We start from the raw sequence: 19367 nt of genomic DNA, 5'->3' as shown, positions 1-19367 counted from the left end.
GAGAAGAGGGCAAATAAAAGGGAGTAAATCGCCACAAGCTGAACCTAAACCCAGTTGAGTGGGTGCAGCAAACAGGATCAGAGACCCTAATCGAGTGAAGAAGGGACGGCACTGGCTGCTGGTAAAGGCAGTGGAAAAAGGACATGAGGGAAGAGGGACTGTTAATGCGGGGATGAGCTCAGGAGACTGAACTGTGGGAAAGGGTCGAGTGGACAGGAGGTATAGTGGGAAGAGTAGAAAAGTGATAGACTTGGCTTTCATATGTGGGGTCCAATGAAGAGAAGGTGCCAGAAAGGAATGAGTACATTGTCGCTCAATTCCAGTTTGAAGAATTAAACGACGTTCTACTTTACTGGAGAGCTTCAGGTGACATTTCCTTTCCGCGCTGCTGGTGAGATGAAAGAGACGCTGGAGCCAGAGAGGTTGGGAGTAGTTGAAATGAATAGAACAGATATTTCTGCAGGTACGAGGAGGATTGGTTGAGTTCAGTGCAGAGAGGTTAAAGTGATGTAGGAGAGATTACTGGTGATAATCTGTCACAGACTAAAGGGTGTTTGAAGAAATCGGTTAAAAACAGATGAAGGAAGTGGTCACGATGTGGAGAAGGACCAGAGCGGAGGTTAGAGAGAGTAATGTAAGGGAGAGTGTGGATCATCAATAGGGATTAATGGTGATCTTGAAATCACCCTTCATGGTGGGGATGTCAGAGGATAAATAGAAGCCAGGCTGATAAAAGCTCAAGGAATTGCTGAGGCAATTTCTAGGCGCTGGTGGATGTATAAATGTGTGAACGGAAATGTTTTATTAATTTAAATATATATATTTTCTGTATGGGCGCTGCGGCACCAGTAAGTAACCAGCGCACAGCATCTAAAGGGTAAAACCCAGACGCTGGCCGCAATGAGTGCAAATGTATTTATTTTATATTGCTGATGTCTTGACTTATGAATTTTACCAAAATGGCAAATGATCCATTTCTGTAACATTTCTGAAGAAAAGATTAATGTAAATTTTGTTAAATTTAAATTGTGTATTAATCCAAGTTTAGATAATATATTATATCCTGATGCTAAACATTGGATGTCATATCTCAGATTTTGTGGTGCAGGATTATCCGCTGCCAACATGTGTCAGAAACTGTATAAAAGTAGCTGTATTTTATATTCTATCTGTACTTCTGGATGATCACTAGTACCACTAACTAGTGTGTAATGGTCCTTATAAGGAACCTTTCTGAGCAATAGACATCACTACTTCAAGATCCTGCTTTGACGACTACTTACCTGATGTAATTCCTGGACCTACAGATTAGACCACTCTAATCCGTTATCCAGCTGTTCTGATGTTTGGGACCCAGCGTCTAGTAACTCCACTCTGTCCGCTACCCTGCAGCTATGGTCCATTGTGAGATGACGGGGAACAATCATATGAACCTTGATCTGAAGTAAGGCGTTGGGAGTTCCAGCGCAAGCGCTCAGCAATTGGGTGCTCTTGTAGAAAGCGTTTATTCAGAAGGAAGTGGTTCAAGTGATGGTGAAGGAGCCTGGTGATGGCAGCATGGCACCCCAATAGCGTTTAATAGGGCTGCATTTGGAATAAGGGAAGGGCATCGTGGCAAGCCTTGGTGGTCCCCAACAACACGACTGGTTCAAAATCTGGACAATATGTACTTCAGAAGATGGAAACACGCTTGAAGGAAGAGGTGGGAAAACTATGAATGTGCAGTGTGGAGAGAGGTGTCTAGCCCCATCTCCGTGTGTGCTTCTAGACCTGGAGGTGTGGATGAAGAGGAGACCACCATGTGGAAGGGCTGCAGGGGAGACAGTGTCTGCCTGTGTGAGCTATAAGAGGTCATGGATGGAGGTTATATAGTTACAAACAGAACGTGCATACCATAGGGCACATTTAAAGGATTTTGAAAGTGACCGGAGACAGGTGATGTGTTTTGAGGATTTTTAGATGATGATCAGAGCTTGTTCATTATATTGTTATGGTGAATTCTTATCACTTAGTCTAGGTGGATGTGTTTGTGATTCCCCTTCTAACTCACAAGATGTAATGTGGCTTATTTACTATTGTCGACGCATTTGAGCAAATCGATCAGATTATCAAAGGCATACAGGTCAAGGGTTAAGCATATAATAATGTCAGACATACCTAGACAGACATTGCAGGAGGAAACAATAAGCAACGTATTCAGTAGCTGAGACGAAGCAAAGGGAAAGTGCTTAGATCCAAAAGCAGATGAGCAGTATCGGGATACAGTCTCATCTAATGTAAACCTGTGTGTAATGTGTCTGGATTACAGCTGTGAGCCAACAACTCTGGGCTTATTTTATTGTCTGACCCCCACTACAGACCTGGGCAAATATCTGCAATCAAAACACGTTTTTATTAGTGATCAAAACTTACAAAATTGGGTAAAACTCTATTATGAATATTTAACACTGTACTGCACGGGGAATACGTACAATAATGTCCGATACTCCACACAGACTGCTGGACCTTCAATAATTCTCTGGGTCCCTTTCACCTCCCTGGTGGTTTAGCTCCAATGTCATCCACATTTTGTCAGGCACACACCGGATCAGAACCAGTGGATCTAGGATACGGGTCAGTACTGCTAAATGTGCAGTCTCTTCTTCCAGACAGTGCAGCAGGAACCAGTCTTCTTGGGGAAGCTCCCAGTTTGTTCCCTGTCACTAGCTTAAGTCCTCTTGGGCTCCCACGCTGTTGGGTAAGAAGTGGGATCCATACTTTGGACCTGATTGATGGCCCTTATCTCCCCAAAGTATGTTTAGTGTTGGGATACAGTCCCTAGTCCAATTGACCCCCCTCCCTAATGTTGTGTTAAGGATTTGCACATGCGTATTGACCTTGTTCCAGAAAGGAGCCTAATTTCTCCTGATAATGATGGATGGGCTGATTGGGACTCCGTTCCGTCCGGTAATAGCTGTCCACTAATGTACAGTGTCCGACTACTGGAAGTGGCAGTTTCCATATATCACAGTCTTTGGGTGGTTAGCGATCTTTTCAGGGGGATTATAGGGTATAATACAGAATACGACATAACAAATACATAAATATATGTAACTGCCATATGTGATTTTTTTTTTAAGAATCTGCCAATAGCTTTGTTCCTGCTGAGAAGTGGTCCTTGGTGGGCTTAACTGTTAAGCGAGAAATCCTGCGCTCAGAAATATTAACTAAGATCTGATCCTAAAATTGGATGGGGAACGGCTTTACTATGGCCGTGTCCTTAACTTCTTCTTGGTAGCGACAGTTTCCTCCTAACCACAGTATCATCTGGTTTCAGTTAAAAATGTTTCTCTCCAAATCATTCCTCTTTATTGTTAAATCAAAGTGCCAAGAGCAGATACTTCCTTGGCCTTAATGGCAGGTGTGCTTGCTGCATTTCTGATGTTGAAGCAATATATTAAGGCAGAAGTTGTGGAAAGCTTTCTGAAGCATATTAATAAGGCAGTGGGGACACAGGGGACAGTTCAGACATCAGACACCTTCTTTGAGGATAAACAAAACAAACGTAGAGTGTTTGTGGCCCAACAGACTCCGTTCCTAGGATTACAGATACATACAGTACGAGGCAAAGTGTCTCTTTCAGATTAAAGACTGTGCAAAGTACAACATTTGACACAGCAGATTTGGATGTTGGAGCAACCATCATTACAGAATTGTCTCAGGCTTCTAGGGGGAGTTCTCTGCCATGATATGTTCTGCTATAGATAAGAGGGCACATCAGGAAACTTCAGTTGGAATTCCTCAGCCAGTGGGATCAAGCGGCCCTAGACCAGAGCATTGGGCTAACCCTCAACTGGTGGCAACATCTGACATTGAAAGACAAGTATGTACCACCCTCGAAAGCAGAATGGTTGGTGTTCACAAAAAATTCAAGCATCAGAGGTTGGGGCAAACATTTACACACAAGTGGTACAAGACAGGGCGAGAAGACCCTGAATGCAGACTTTTTGGAAATGAGGGTAGTTTGCCTAGCATTCCTACACTCTCAAACTCTTCTATGTCTTTTCAGACCATCGGACGGTGGTGGCATTTATAAATCGACGAGGAGCAAAGCCATGATGGCAGAGTTATCAACAATTATAATATGGGTAGAAAACAAATTAATGTTCTTTTCAGCACTTTATATGGCAAGAAAGAACAACAGTGTAGCAGACTATCTCAGCCGTTATCGCATCCGTCCAGGAGAGTGGACATTACACTCATTACAAAGGTTTTCAGATGCTGGTACAGAAATTTGCAATGCCTCAAATAGATTTGATGACCACAAGTTCCTAGTGGCAATTACGTCTGCCGTAAGAATAGGAGAACTATATGCTTTAAGGTGCAAAGAACCATTCTTAAACGTTTATTAGAATAAAGTAATGTTATGGACAAATCTTATTTGTTGTGGAAGGTAGGATCTACTTTTCATATTAATCGGGAGATTATATTGACATCTCTGCCCGCATCAATCTAATTGAAAATAAAAGCAAATATCCTGCAACTTGTCAGGGCAGTTTCTAATGATCTTTACAGGACAAAGAGGGAAGGAAGACTAATCAATTTTTCATCCTCCCTGGGTGAGTCCACCAAAGTCAGGCTCTGTCCAAGGATACATTCACAAGCTGAACATGTGCAATCATTATAAAGTTTTATAATGGAAACAGGCAGAAAGTGCCTGAGATCCTAAACGTGCATTCAACCAGAGCACTGTCAACCTCGTGACTCACAAATCGCTGGCTTCTGTGAATGGGATCTGCAAACAGCAGGGGTGGTCGACCCTTCACACCTTCTCCAGACATTACCTTTTGGATTTGATGTCCTCCAGGGAGGTGCAGTTTGAAAGAAAGATCCTTCAGGCTGTGAATCAATAAAATTTTACTTGCATCACAGTTTGGTGTTGGTTTATTACTTGAACCCACCCAGTATTAATATTCCTTGGGTACATCCCACCCGTTAGGGCTCCAAGGGAGTCCAAAGAGTAAATAGGGGAGTTACTCGAACACCTAGGAAGAGCCCAGTTACATTATGTACCCTCTAGAGGGGGTTTTCTTTTTCTGTCTCTGCTCAGCTGATCGGAGAGTTAACCCATTCATTAGGGCTTCTGTGGCCTCCTTCAGGGAAACAAAGGTAAACCGCTTATATTCCTTGTACATATGGCAGAAGAGTAAACACAAGTGTTGGTCATTATAATCCTGGTCAGAGAGATTAAAGCCAGAAGATAGTAAATACCTATACTGGAGCATTCTCCCATTGCCTGCATCAGGATTGATGTCTGCTTGGTGTAGCCCAATATAATGTCACGTAATAGGGCAGGAAGAACAGCCCGTGTGTGCCGTGGTGCAGAGTTGCCAATGTCCCCATATTTTGACTGTTTTTCGACAAAGTTACTCAACTGACACCTGGTTGATGCTGGCGGAAATCTCTATCTCGGGCATTGTCCAAATGCTCAGTAGAGTTATTCAGATCTGGTGATTGAGATGGTCGTGACATGAATAACATCAGTTTGATTCTCTTCCTCAAATCATTGGGCGCCCACAAGTAATCTGTGGTAGGGGTATTGTCATCCTGGGAGATATCTCAATGCTGGTGCTTCTGCCCACGGTTGCCCTGTGCTGTTCTAGACATTAGACACTATTGTCCGTGGAACATCACTGAAACTGCTGCCAAATGTGTTTGGACAATCACCCCTGAGGTCTCCTTGTAGCCATAATTATAGGCAACCAGGGTGTTCCAGCATTTGTATACATGACACTGGGATGTTGTTTGCTTAATTAATGCGTGGACCTCCCACCTGTGTGAAAGCCCTTTCTTTAAATATGCTTGGTGTCCCTCATTTACCCAGGTTTTCCATTTGTTTATTTTTGGTGTGTGTGTGGTCTGGTATATTAAAAAAATAATAATTCTATTTCACCTAGTTAAATCTTCTGAATGCTCCTATCCTGACTCTTAGTCTGTACAGGGGATCATTTTAGTACAGATTTGTTGAAGTCACTTCAATCAAATTGATTTCTGAGAACATTCAAGAGTTGTCTTACTGAACAATTACTAAAGATGAAATCAATCCACAGTTAGACAGGTTGAGTTCATGTGAAGAAAAATCATCACCATTATTCCGCTTCCCAGGAGTTGTCGGACAACATCTATATTTTCACGAGCAAGATGCTCATCTGTAGAGGCTACAACGAACCTCTGAATGACAGACCGTAGAAGAGTCAGGCAGATGCTTAACAGACTATAATGTCCACGGGTCCACCAGAAGAAAACACTAAGAATTCTGGCATTCAGTCCAAGGAGTCTCATCCCATGAATGACGGTGGTCCGAGTATCTGGGGCTGCTTTCCATCATGACCCTGATCACTAACAGTCACTGCTGGACCAATCCAGCAAATTCTACAGGGAGATTTCATGGTATCTCTGTGTGAGCCGAACGTAGAACATAACAATGGTCCTACAGAATGGCTGAAGTAGTGGAAATTTACACTGTCGAGTGAAACGCTCCTGACATGAACTGACAACAACTAATCCCAAAAATATTCGTCATGTAGAGGGTAATAAAACTAAACTATCCTGAAAGCTTAGTTGGAGGACTGATCAACAGGTAGAAGATAGAAGACGCGGTGAGGATAATTATTCAACTAAACATCTACTTTTCCAACAAAGACCCAATGATTAATCAGTTAGGGATTTTGGTAAACAAATGATAAATTTGGTCAAATTATTACAAGGATATAGGTCGTTATAAATGGATTGCACACTTCTAGACACAACTGTATATAAATGGCTGAACTTCCTGTGTGTGTGTTCTGTTTTACAGAGCCAAGTGCTTTCCTGGAGCACCAATAAAAAGACCTCAAATAAATAAACTGGCCACTAGAGGGGGCTCCTGTTCTGAAGTGGGACTTATGGCAACACTTTCATCATCATCATCATCATCATCATCATCATCTATTTATATAGCACCACTAATTCCGCAGCGCTGTACAGAGAACTCCCTCACATTAGTCCCTGCCCCGTTGGAGCTTACAATCTAAATACCCTAACACACACACAGACACTTTATCACTGTCTGCTATGTAGAGTCTACACCATTACTCACTAGCACCTACGACGGCCTCCGCTTAGGGTAGTGACACACTTGTGGCTTTTTTGCTGTCGTTTTATATTGTGTAAAACTGCAGAGTTTATTTTCTTCAGCATTTTTATGAAAAATGTTTTGGGAGCTAAAAATTGCTGCAAAACACAGTGACACTAAATACTGAGCATTATTCATGTGTTTTTGAGATTTGACATGTAGAAAAAAAGGAAAGATAAAACAAACCTGTTTAATATGTGGCACTTAAATGGACAATCCAAAAAATGAGGGGGGAGGAGAGAGAGAGAGAGAGAGAGAGAACACCTCTGACTGAACAATGACAAACAGATAATAAAAAGAAATGCGGTTTTTGACTCTTTAGAGCTTACAGTAATTGCGCAAGTTTTTTTGATATATGAAATTTTAATATTAATAGTAAAAATGGTTGTTTTGCAGTGATGTGTAAGATACACTGGCTGCCTTTCTCCTGCAGAATCCATAGCAAAGTTCTCACAAACTCCTTTGCTCCCTTCATCTCCAAACTTCTCTCCATACGAGCTCGCCCTTTCCGAACGACCTAGAAATCTCAGCGCCCTTGTGCTCAAAGAAGAACTTTTAAGAGCTCTGCCCTAATCCCCAAAAAATTCTATTTAATTGAAAAAACAAAACAAACATCTTACTTCCTTTGGTTGCGCTTCTCCCCCATGAACCTCTTGTCTGCATAGCTGTAAAGTTGCATTGGCTTCAACTCGGTCTGTTTCAAACACAGGAGAGTGGTCTCTGGCTGCACAAACTCCTCAAGCAGCTCATCCAAGACTAGTAGGACTCTACCCTCCTGGGTAGAGTTATCATTGTCTATCTTATTGCAAGTCTGAGGCTGTGAGTTGATTCATCTTTATTGGGACAGGAAGCAATAGTGAATGTGGCCCATTTTTGGCTGAGATGGTAATTGTGGCACCTGAATTTTAACCAGGTTACAGATTTGTGCTGAGACTTTTTGTGAATGTCTGTGTGATGCCCATTGGCAGCACCACCATCGTATTGTGTGGTCTGCACAACCCTCTTCCACACCAGCAGACATTGTATAGAGACAGTTGTAGCAGACCGTGCTCTCTACTAGCTGTCTCACAGTGATAGAACATACAACACATGGTACCTTCACGTGTCCAATATTGAGGGTAGAGTCCTCTACGCCTTGTACATGGGTAAACGGCTGAGAAGTCGCCATGAAATGTCTTCTGATGAGCTCACACTTCAGTCTTTAAACTCTGCTTTTTATTACCGCCAGTGACCTCTTTAATGACAAATGCTAATTCTGTTTTTATGTTTTAGCCCCCTCCAGCCCCTCCTCATATGCCGGCATCAACAGGACAAACATATCCAACCTCCAGGCCGACTATTTCCCCCACCCAACCACCCTTCTTGCCAAATCTGTATGAGGCGGTGCAGCCGCACTGGTTCTTCTGCAAGTTATTAGAAGGACGAGAGGTCTGGCTGCCGTTCAGCGGTTATGACTCTGCCAATCTTGAGGAAGTGTATAACTCTGGTGAGTGACTTCTTCACACTCGTATTATTGTATAACTCTGGTGAGCGACTTCTTCACACTCGTATTATTGTATGACTCTGGTGAGCGACTTCTTCACACTCGTATTATTGTATGACTCTGGTGAGCGACTTCTTCACACTCGTTGTATTGTATGACTCTGGTGAGCGACTTCTTCACACTCGTTGTATTATTGTATGACTCTGGTGAGCGACTTCTTCACACTCGTATTATTGTATAACTCTGGTGAGTGACTTCTTCACACTCGTATTATTGTATAACTCTGGTGAGCGACTTCTTCACACTCGTATTATTGTATAACTCTGGTGAGCGACTTCTTCACACTCGTTGTATTATTGTATGACTCTGGTGAGCGACTTCTTCACACTCGTTGTATTATTGTATAACTCTGGTGAGCGACTTCTTCACACTCGTTGTATTGTATGACTCTGGTGAGCGACTTCTTCACACTCGTTGTATTATTGTATGACTCTGGTGAGCGACTTCTTCACACTCGTATTATTGTATAACTCTGGTGAGTGACTTCTTCACACTCGTTGTATTATTGTATGACTCTGGTGAGCGACTTCTTCACACTCGTTGTATTATTGTATGACTCTGGTGAGCGACTTCTTCACACTCGTTGTATTATTGTATGACTCTGGTGAGCGACTTCTTCACACTCGTTGTATTATTGTATGACTCTGGTGAGTGACTTCTTCACACTCGTTGTATTATTGTATGACTCTGGTGAGTGACTTCTTCACACTCGTTGTATTATTGTATGACTCTGGTGAGTGACTTCTTCACACTCGTTGTATTATTGTATGACTCTGGTGAGTGACTTCTTCACACTCGTTGTATTATTGTATGACTCTGGTGAGCGACTTCTTCACACTCGTTGTATTATTGTATGACTCTGGTGAGCGACTTCTTCACACTCGTTGTATTATTGTATGACTCTGGTGAGCGACTTCTTCACACTCGTATTATTGTATGACTCTGGTGAGCGACTTCTTCACACTCGTATTATTGTATGACTCTGGTGAGCGACTTCTTCACACTCGTATTATTGTATGACTCTGGTGAGCGACTTCTTCACACTCGTTGTATTATTGTATAACTGGTGAGCGACTTCTTCACACTCGTTGTATTATTGTATGACTCTGGTGAGCGACTTCTTCACACTCGTTGTATTATTGTATAACTCTGGTGAGTGACTTCTTCACACTCGTTGTATTATTGTATAACTGGTGAGCGACTTCTTCACACTCGTTGTATTATTGTATGACTCTGGTGAGCGACTTCTTTACACTCATTGTATGTCTGACTCATTGTAGAAGTGTGTCAATCACTAAAGACGTTTAGTAACGTGAACTTCTTGCAGTGCACCATGTATAGCATCTCCTTTCCATACAACACATAATAGCGTAAGTCTCAGAAGGGACCAAGGGGTAAAACCTCCCCACACTTAACCTCAGGGCAGCCGTACAGAATAAGACTTATAGTATTTCAGTGCACTTGGTTTCATACAGGTTTCTATCTGGTTTTACTCTTTAGTTCAACCAGACCCTGAGAGTGTGGTGGTGAGTACAGCAGGCGGCCGATACGACGTGTGCCTATATGATCGGGAGATGAAGGCGGTGTACTGGGAAGAAGAGGACTCTGAAGTCAGACGCTGCTCCTGGTTCTACAAAGGAGACAATGACAGCAGGTTTATTCCATACAGTGAGGAATTCAGTGAGAAGTTAGAGGTCAGCATATTGTTCTATTACACCCTCCTGGTACCACTAGAGCATAGTGTTATATTACACCTCGCTAGTACCACTAGAGCATATTGTTATATTACACCCTCCTGGTACCACTAGAGCATATTGTTATATTACACCCTCCTGGTACCACTAGAGCATAGTGTTATATTACACACTTCGCTGGTACCACTAGAGCATAGTGTTATATTACACCTCGCTGGTACCACTAGAGCATAGTGTTATATTACACCTCGCTGGTACCACTACAGCATAGTGTTATGTTACACCCTCCTGGTACCACTAGAGCATAGTGTTATATTACACCCTCCTGGTACCACTAGAGCATAGTGTTCTATTACATGTTATATTACACCTCGCTGGTACCACTAGAGCATAGTGTTATATTACACCTCGCTGGTACCACTAGAGCATAGTGTTATATTACACCCCTCCCTTGTATCCACTAGAGATAGTGTTATATTATACCTCGCTGGTACCCTACTAACTGGTACAGGCATAGTGTTATATTACACCCCTCCTGGTACCACTAGAGCATAGTGTTATATTACACCCCTCTTGGTACCACTAGAGCCATAGTGTTATATTACACCCTCGCTGGTACCACTAAGGCATAGTGTTATATTACACCCTCGCTGGTACCACTAGAGCATAGTGTTATATTACACCTCCTTGTACCACTAGAGCATAGTGTTATATTATACCTCGCTGGTACCACTAGAGCATAGTGGTTATATTACACCTCCTGGTACCACTAGAGCATAGTGTTATATTACCCCTCCTGGGGTACCACTAGAGCATAGTGTTATATTACACCCTCCTGTACCACTAGAGCATAGTGTTATATTACACCCTCCTGGTACCACTAGAGCATAGTGTTATATTACACCTCGCTAGTACCACTAGAGCATAGTGTTATATTACACCTCGCTGGTACCACTAGAGCATAGTGTTATATTACACCTCGCTGGTACCACTAGAGCATAGTGTTAATATTACACCCTCCTGGTACCCACTAGAGCATAGTGTTATATTACACCCTCCTAGGTACCACTAGAGCAGAGTGTTATATTACACCTCGCTAGTACCACTAGAGCATAGTGTTATATTACACCTCGCTGGTACCACTAGAGCATAGTGTTATATTACACCCTCGCTGTACCACTACGAGCATAGTGTTATATTACACCTCGCTGGTACCACTAGAGCATAGTGTTATATTACACCCTCCTGGGTACCACTAGAGCATAGTGTTATATTACACCTCGCTGGTACCACTAGAGCATAGTGTTATATTACACACTTCGCTGGTACCACTAGAGCATAGTGTTATATTATACCTCGCTGGTACCACTAGAGCATAGTGTTATATTACACCTCGCTGGTACCACTAGAGCATAGTGTTATATTACACCTCGCTGGGTGACCACTAGAGCATAGTGTTATATTACACCTCGCTGGTACCACTAGAGCATAGTGTTATATTACACCTCGCTGGTACCACTAGAGCATAGTGTTATATTACACCCTCCTTGTCACCACTAGAGCATAGTGTTATATTACACCTCGCTGGTACCACTAGAGCATAGTGTTATATTACACCTCGCTGGTACCACTAGAGCATAGTGTTATATTATACTCGCTGGTACCACTAGAGCATAGTGTTATATTACACCTCGCTAGTACCACTACAGCATAGTGTTATATTACACCTCGCTGGTACCACTAGAGCATAGTGTTTATATTACACCTCCGCTAGTACCACTAGAGCATAGTGTTATATTACACCTCGCTGGTACCACTAGAGCATAGTGTTATATTAACACCTCGCTGGTACCACTAGAGCATAGTGTTCTATTATACCCTCGCTGGTACCACTAGAGCATAGTGTTCTATTATACCTCGCTGTACCACTAGAGCATAGTGTTATATTACACCTCCTGGTACCACTAGAGCATAGTGTTATATTACACCTCGCTAGTACCACTAGAGCATAGTGTTATATTACACCCCTCCTGGTACCACTAGAGCATAGTGTTATATTACACCCTCCTGGTACCACTAGAGCATAGTGTTATATTACACCTCGCTAGTACCACTAGAGCATAGTGTTATATTACACCCTCCTGGTACCACTAGAGCATAGTGTTATATTATACCTCACTGGTACCACTAGAGCATAGTGTTATATTACACCTCGCTGGTACCTACTAGAGCATAATTGTTATATTACACCCTCCTGGTACCACTAGAGCATAGTGTTATATTACACCCTCCTGGTACCACTAGAGCATAGTGTTATATTACACCTCGCTGGTACCACTAGAGCATAGTGTTATATTACACCTCGCTGGTACCACTAGAGCATAGTGTTATATTACACCTCGCTGGTACCACTAGAGCATATTGTTATATTACACCCTCCTGGTACCACTAGAGCATAGTGTTATATTACACCCTCCTTGTACCACTAGAGCATAGTGTTATATTACACCTCGCTGGTACCACTAGAGCATAGTGTTATATTACACTCGCTGGTACCACTAGAGCATAGTGTTATATTACACCCTCCTGGTACCACTAGAGCATAGTGTTATGTTATACCTCACTGGTACCACTAGAGCATAGTGTTATATTACACCTCGCTGGTACCACTAGAGCATAGTGTTATATTACACCTCGCTAGTACCACTAGAGCATAGTGTTATATTACACCTCGCTAGTACCACTAGAGCATAGTGTTATATTACACCTCGCTGGTACCACTAGAGCATAGTGTTATATTACACCTCGCTGGTACCACTAGAGCATAGTGTTATATTACACCCTCCTGGTACCACTAGAGCATAGTGTTATATTACACCTCGCTAGTACCACTAGAGCATAGTGTTATATTACACCCTCCTGGTACCACTAGAGCATAGTGTTATATTACACCTCGCTGGTACCACTAGAGCATAGTGTTATATTACACCTCGCTGGTACCACTAGAGCATAGTGTTATATTATCACCTCGCTGGTACCACTACAGCATAGTGTTATATTACACCTCGCTGGTACCACTAGAGCATAGTGTTATATTACACCTCGCTGGTACCACTAGAGCATAGTGTTATATTACACCTCGCTGGTACCACTAGAGCATAGTGTTATATTACACCTCGCTAGTACCACTAGAGCATAGTGTTATATTATACCTCGCTGGTACCACTAGAGCATAGTGTTATATTACACCCTCCTGGTACCACTACAGCATAGTGTTATATTACACCTCGCTAGTACCACTACAGCATAGTGTTATATTACACCCTCCTGGTACCACTAGAGCATAGTGTTATATTACACCCTCCTGGTACCACTACAGCATAGTGTTATAATACACCTCGCTGGTACCACTAGAGCATAGTGTTATATTACACCCTCCTGGTACCACTAGAGCATAGTGTTATATTACACCTCGCTAGTACCACTAGAGCATAGTGTTATATTACACCCTCCTGGTACTACTAGAGCATAGTGTTATATTACACCTCGCTGGTACCACTAGAGCATAGTGTTATATTACACCCTCCTGCGTACCACTAGAGCATAGTGTTATATTACACCCTCCTGGTACCACTAGAGCATAGTGTTATATTACACCCTCCTGGTACCACTAGAGCATAGTGTTATATTACACCCTCCTGGTACCACTAGAGCATAGTGTTATATTACACCTCGCTGGTACCACTAGAGCATAGTGTTATATTACACCTCGCTAGTACCACTACAGCATAGTGTTTACACCCTCCTGGTACCACTAGAGCATAGTGTTATATTACACCTCGCTAGTACCACTAGAGCATAGTGTTATATTACACCTCGCTAGTACCACTAGAGCATAGTGTTATATTACACCTCGCTAGTACCACTAGAGCATAGTGTTATATTACACCTCGCTAGTACCACTAGAGCATAGTGTTATATTACACCTCGCTAGTACCACTAGAGCATAGTGTTATATTACACCCTCCTGGTACCACTAGAGCATAGTGTTATATTAACACCTCGCTGGTACCACTAGAGCATAGTGTTATATTACACCCTCCTGGTACCACTAGAGCATAGTGTTATAATTACACCCTCCTGGTACCACTAGAGCATATTGTTATATTACACCCCTCGCTGGTACCACTAGAGCATATTGTTATATTACACCCTCCTAGGTACCACTAGAGCATAGTGTTATATTACACTCGCTAGTACCACTAGAGCATAGTGTTATATTACACCTCGCTGGTACCACTACAGCATAGTGTTATATTACACCCTCCTGGTACCACTAGAGCATAGTGTTATATTACACCTCGCTGGTACCACTAGAGCATAGTGTTATATTACACCCTCCTGGTACCACTAGAGCAAAGTGTTATATTACACCCTCCTGGTACCACTAGAGCATAGTGTTATATTACACCTCGCTAGTACCACTAGAGCATAGTGTTATATTACACCTCGCTGGTACCACTACAGCATAGTGTTATATTACACCTCGCTGGTACCACTAGAGCATAGTGTTTATATTACACCTCTGGTACCACTAGAGCATAGTGTTTATTACACCTCGCTGGTACACTAGAGCATAGTGTTATATTACACCCTCCTGGTACCACAAGAGCATAGTGTTATATTACACTCGCTAGTACCACTAGAGCATAGTGTTATATTACACCCTCCTGGTACCACTAGAGCATAGTGTTATATTACACCTCGCTGGTACCACTAGAGCATAGTGTTATATTACACCTCCTGGTACCACTAGAGCATAGTGTTATATTACACCTCGCTAGTACCACTAGAGCATAGTGTTATATTACACCCTCCTGGTACCACTAGAGCAGTGTTATATTACACCTCGCTAGTACCACTAGAGCATAGTGTTATATTACACCCTCCTGGTACCACTAGAGCATAGTGTTATATTACACCTCGCTAGTACCACTAGAGCATAGTGTTATATTACACCTCGCTGGTACCACTAGAGCATAGTGTTATATTATACCCTCGCTGGTACCACTACAGCATAGTGTTATATTATACCTCGCTGGTACCACTAGAGCATAGTGTTATATTACACCTCGCTGGTACCACTAGAGCATAGTGTTATATTACACCTCGCTGGTACCACTAGAGCATAGTGTTATATTACACCCTCCTGGTACCACTACAGCATAGTGTTATATTACACCCTCCTGGTACCACTAGAGCATATTGTTATATTACACCTCGCTGGTACCACTAGAGCATATTGTTATATTATACCCTCCTGGTACCACTAGAGCATAGTGTTATATTACACCCTCCTGGTACCACTAGAGCATAGTGTTCTATTACACCTCGCTGGTACCACTACAGCATAGTGTTATATTATCACCTCGCTGGTACCACTAGAGCATAGTGTTATATTACACCTCGCTGGTACCACTAGAGCATAGTGTTATATTACACCCTCCTTGTACCACTAGAGCATAGTGTTATATTATACCTCGCTGGTTACCACTAAGCATAGTGTTATATTACACCCTCCTGGTACCACTAGAGCATAGTGTTATATTACACCCTCCTGGTACCACTAGAGCATAGTGTTATATTACACCCTCCTGGTACCACTAGAGCATAGTGTTATAATTACACCCTTCCTGGTACCACTAGAGCATAGTGTTATATTACACCCTCGCTAGTACCACTAGAGCATAGTGTTATATTATACCTCGCTGGTACCACTAGAGCATAGTGTTATATTACACCTCGCTGGTACCACTAGAGCATAGTGTTATATTACACCCTCCTGGTACCACCAGAGCATAGTGTTATATTACACCCTCCTGGTACCACTAGAGCATAGTGTTATATTACACCCTCCTGGTACCACTAGAGCATAGTGTTATATTACACCTCGCTAGTACCACTAGAGCATAGTGTTATATTACACCTCGCTGGTACCACTAGAGCATAGTGTTATATTACACCTCGCTGGTACCACTAGAGCATAGTGTTATATTACACCTCGCTGGTACCACTAGAGCATAGTGTTATATTACACCCTCCTTGTACCACTAGAGCATAGTGTTATATTACACCTCGCTAGTACCACTAGAGCATAGTGTTATATTACACCTCGCTGGTACCACTACAGCATAGTGTTATATTACACCCTCCTAGTACCACTACAGCATAGTGTTATATTACACCTCGCTGGTACCACTAGAGCATAGTGTTATATTACACCCTCCTGGTACCACTAGAGCATAGTGTTATATTACACCTCGCTGGTACCACTAGAGCATAGTGTTATATTACACACTTCGCTGGTACCACTAGAGCATAGTGTTATATTATACCTCGCTGGTACCACTAGAGCATAGTGTTATATTACACCTCGCTGGTACCACTAGAGCATAGTGTTATATTACACCTCGCTGGTACCACTAGAGCATAGTGTTATATTACACCTCGCTGGTACCACTAGAGCATAGTGTTATATTACACCTCGCTGGTACCACTAGAGCATAGTGTTATATTACACCCTCCTTGTACCACTAGAGCATAGTGTTATATTACACCTCGCTGGTACCACTAGAGCATAGTGTTATATTACACCTCGCTGGTACCACTAGAGCATAGTGTTATATTATACCTCGCTGGTACCACTAGAGCATAGTGTTATATTACACCTCGCTAGTACCACTACAGCATAGTGTTATATTACACCTCGCTGGTACCACTAGAGCATAGTGTTATATTACACCTCGCTAGTACCACTAGAGCATAGTGTTATATTACACCTCGCTGGTACCACTAGAGCATAGTGTTATATTACACCTCGCTGGTACCACTAGAGCATAGTGTTCTATTATACCTCGCTGGTACCACTAGAGCATAGTGTTCTATTATACCTCGCTGGTACCACTAGAGCATAGTGTTATATTACACCCTCCTGGTACCACTAGAGCATAGTGTTATATTACACCTCGCTAGTACCACTAGAGCATAGTGTTATATTACACCCTCCTGGTACCACTAGAGCATAGTGTTATATTACACCCTCCTGGTACCACTAGAGCATAGTGTTATATTACACCTCGCTAGTACCACTAGAGCATAGTGTTATATTACACCCTCCTGGTACCACTAGAGCATAGTGTTATATTATACCTCACTGGTACCACTAGAGCATAGTGTTATATTACACCTCGCTGGTACCACTAGAGCATATTGTTATATTACACCCTCCTGGTACCACTAGAGCATAGTGTTATATTACACCCTCCTGGTACCACTAGAGCATAGTGTTATATTACACCTCGCTGGTACCACTAGAGCATAGTGTTATATTACACCTCGCTGGTACCACTAGAGCATAGTGTTATATTACACCTCGCTGGTACCACTAGAGCATATTGTTATATTACACCCTCCTGGTACCACTAGAGCATAGTGTTATATTACACCCTCCTTGTACCACTAGAGCATAGTGTTATATTACACCTCGCTGGTACCACTAGAGCATAGTGTTATATTACACCTCGCTGGTACCACTAGAGCATAGTGTTATATTACACCCTCCTGGTACCACTAGAGCATAGTGTTATGTTATACCTCACTGGTACCACTAGAGCATAGTGTTATATTACACCTCGCTGGTACCACTAGAGCATAGTGTTATATTACACCTCGCTAGTACCACTAGAGCATAGTGTTATATTACACCTCGCTAGTACCACTAGAGCATAGTGTTATATTACACCTCGCTGGTACCACTAGAGCATAGTGTTATATTACACCTCGCTGGTACCACTAGAGCATAGTGTTATATTACACCCTCCTGGTACCACTAGAGCATAGTGTTATATTACACCTCGCTAGTACCACTAGAGCATAGTGTTATATTACACCCTCCTGGTACCACTAGAGCATAGTGTTATATTACACCTCGCTGGTACCACTAGAGCATAGTGTTATATTACACCTCGCTGGTACCACTAGAGCATAGTGTTATATTACACCTCGCTGGTACCACTACAGCATAGTGTTATATTACACCTCGCTGGTACCACTAGAGCATAGTGTTATATTACACCTCGCTGGTACCACTAGAGCATAGTGTTATATTACACCTCGCTGGTACCACTAGAGCATAGTGTTATATTACACCTCGCTAGTACCACTAGAGCATAGTGTTATATTATACCTCGCTGGTACCACTAGAGCATAGTGTTATATTACACCCTCCTGGTACCACTACAGCATAGTGTTATATTACACCTCGCTAGTACCACTACAGCATAGTGTTATATTACACCCTCCTGGTACCACTAGAGCATAGTGTTATATTACACCCTCCTGGTACCACTACAGCATAGTGTTATAATACACCTCGCTGGTACCACTAGAGCATAGTGTTATATTACACCCTCCTGGTACCACTAGAGCATAGTGTTATATTACACCTCGCTAGTACCACTAGAGCATAGTGTTATATTACACCCTCCTGGTACTACTAGAGCATAGTGTTATATTACACCTCGCTGGTACCACTAGAGCATAGTGTTATATTACACCCTCCTGGTACCACTAGAGCATAGTGTTATATTACACCCTCCTGGTACCACTAGAGCATAGTGTTATATTACACCCTCCTGGTACCACTAGAGCATAGTGTTATATTACACCCTCCTGGTACCACTAGAGCATAGTGTTATATTACACCTCGCTGGTACCACTAGAGCATAGTGTTATATTACACCTCGCTAGTACCACTACAGCATAGTGTTACACCCTCCTGGTACCACTAGAGCATAGTGTTATATTACACCTCGCTAGTACCACTAGAGCATAGTGTTATATTACACCTCGCTAGTACCACTAGAGCATAGTGTTATATTACACCTCGCTAGTACCACTAGAGCATAGTGTTATATTA

General features: G+C 42.4%; 1 protein-coding gene across 1 annotated transcript in view; it reads left to right on the top strand.

Moving 5' to 3' along the window:
- Positions 1–19367, top strand: part of SEC23IP (SEC23 interacting protein) — a 73383-nt gene that overhangs the window by 4965 nt on the left and 49051 nt on the right. The window contains 2 exon segments of the mRNA XM_075215534.1: positions 8426–8639; positions 10197–10390. Of these exon segments, the coding sequence (XP_075071635.1) occupies positions 8426–8639; positions 10197–10390 (408 nt within the window).

This window comes from Mixophyes fleayi, chromosome 6 (genome assembly GCF_038048845.1).
Source record: "Mixophyes fleayi isolate aMixFle1 chromosome 6, aMixFle1.hap1, whole genome shotgun sequence".
Classification (NCBI taxonomy): Eukaryota; Metazoa; Chordata; class Amphibia; order Anura; family Limnodynastidae; genus Mixophyes; species Mixophyes fleayi.
The sequence above is the reverse complement of the archived record's forward strand: the minus strand, read 5'-3'. Positions and strand labels throughout refer to the sequence as shown.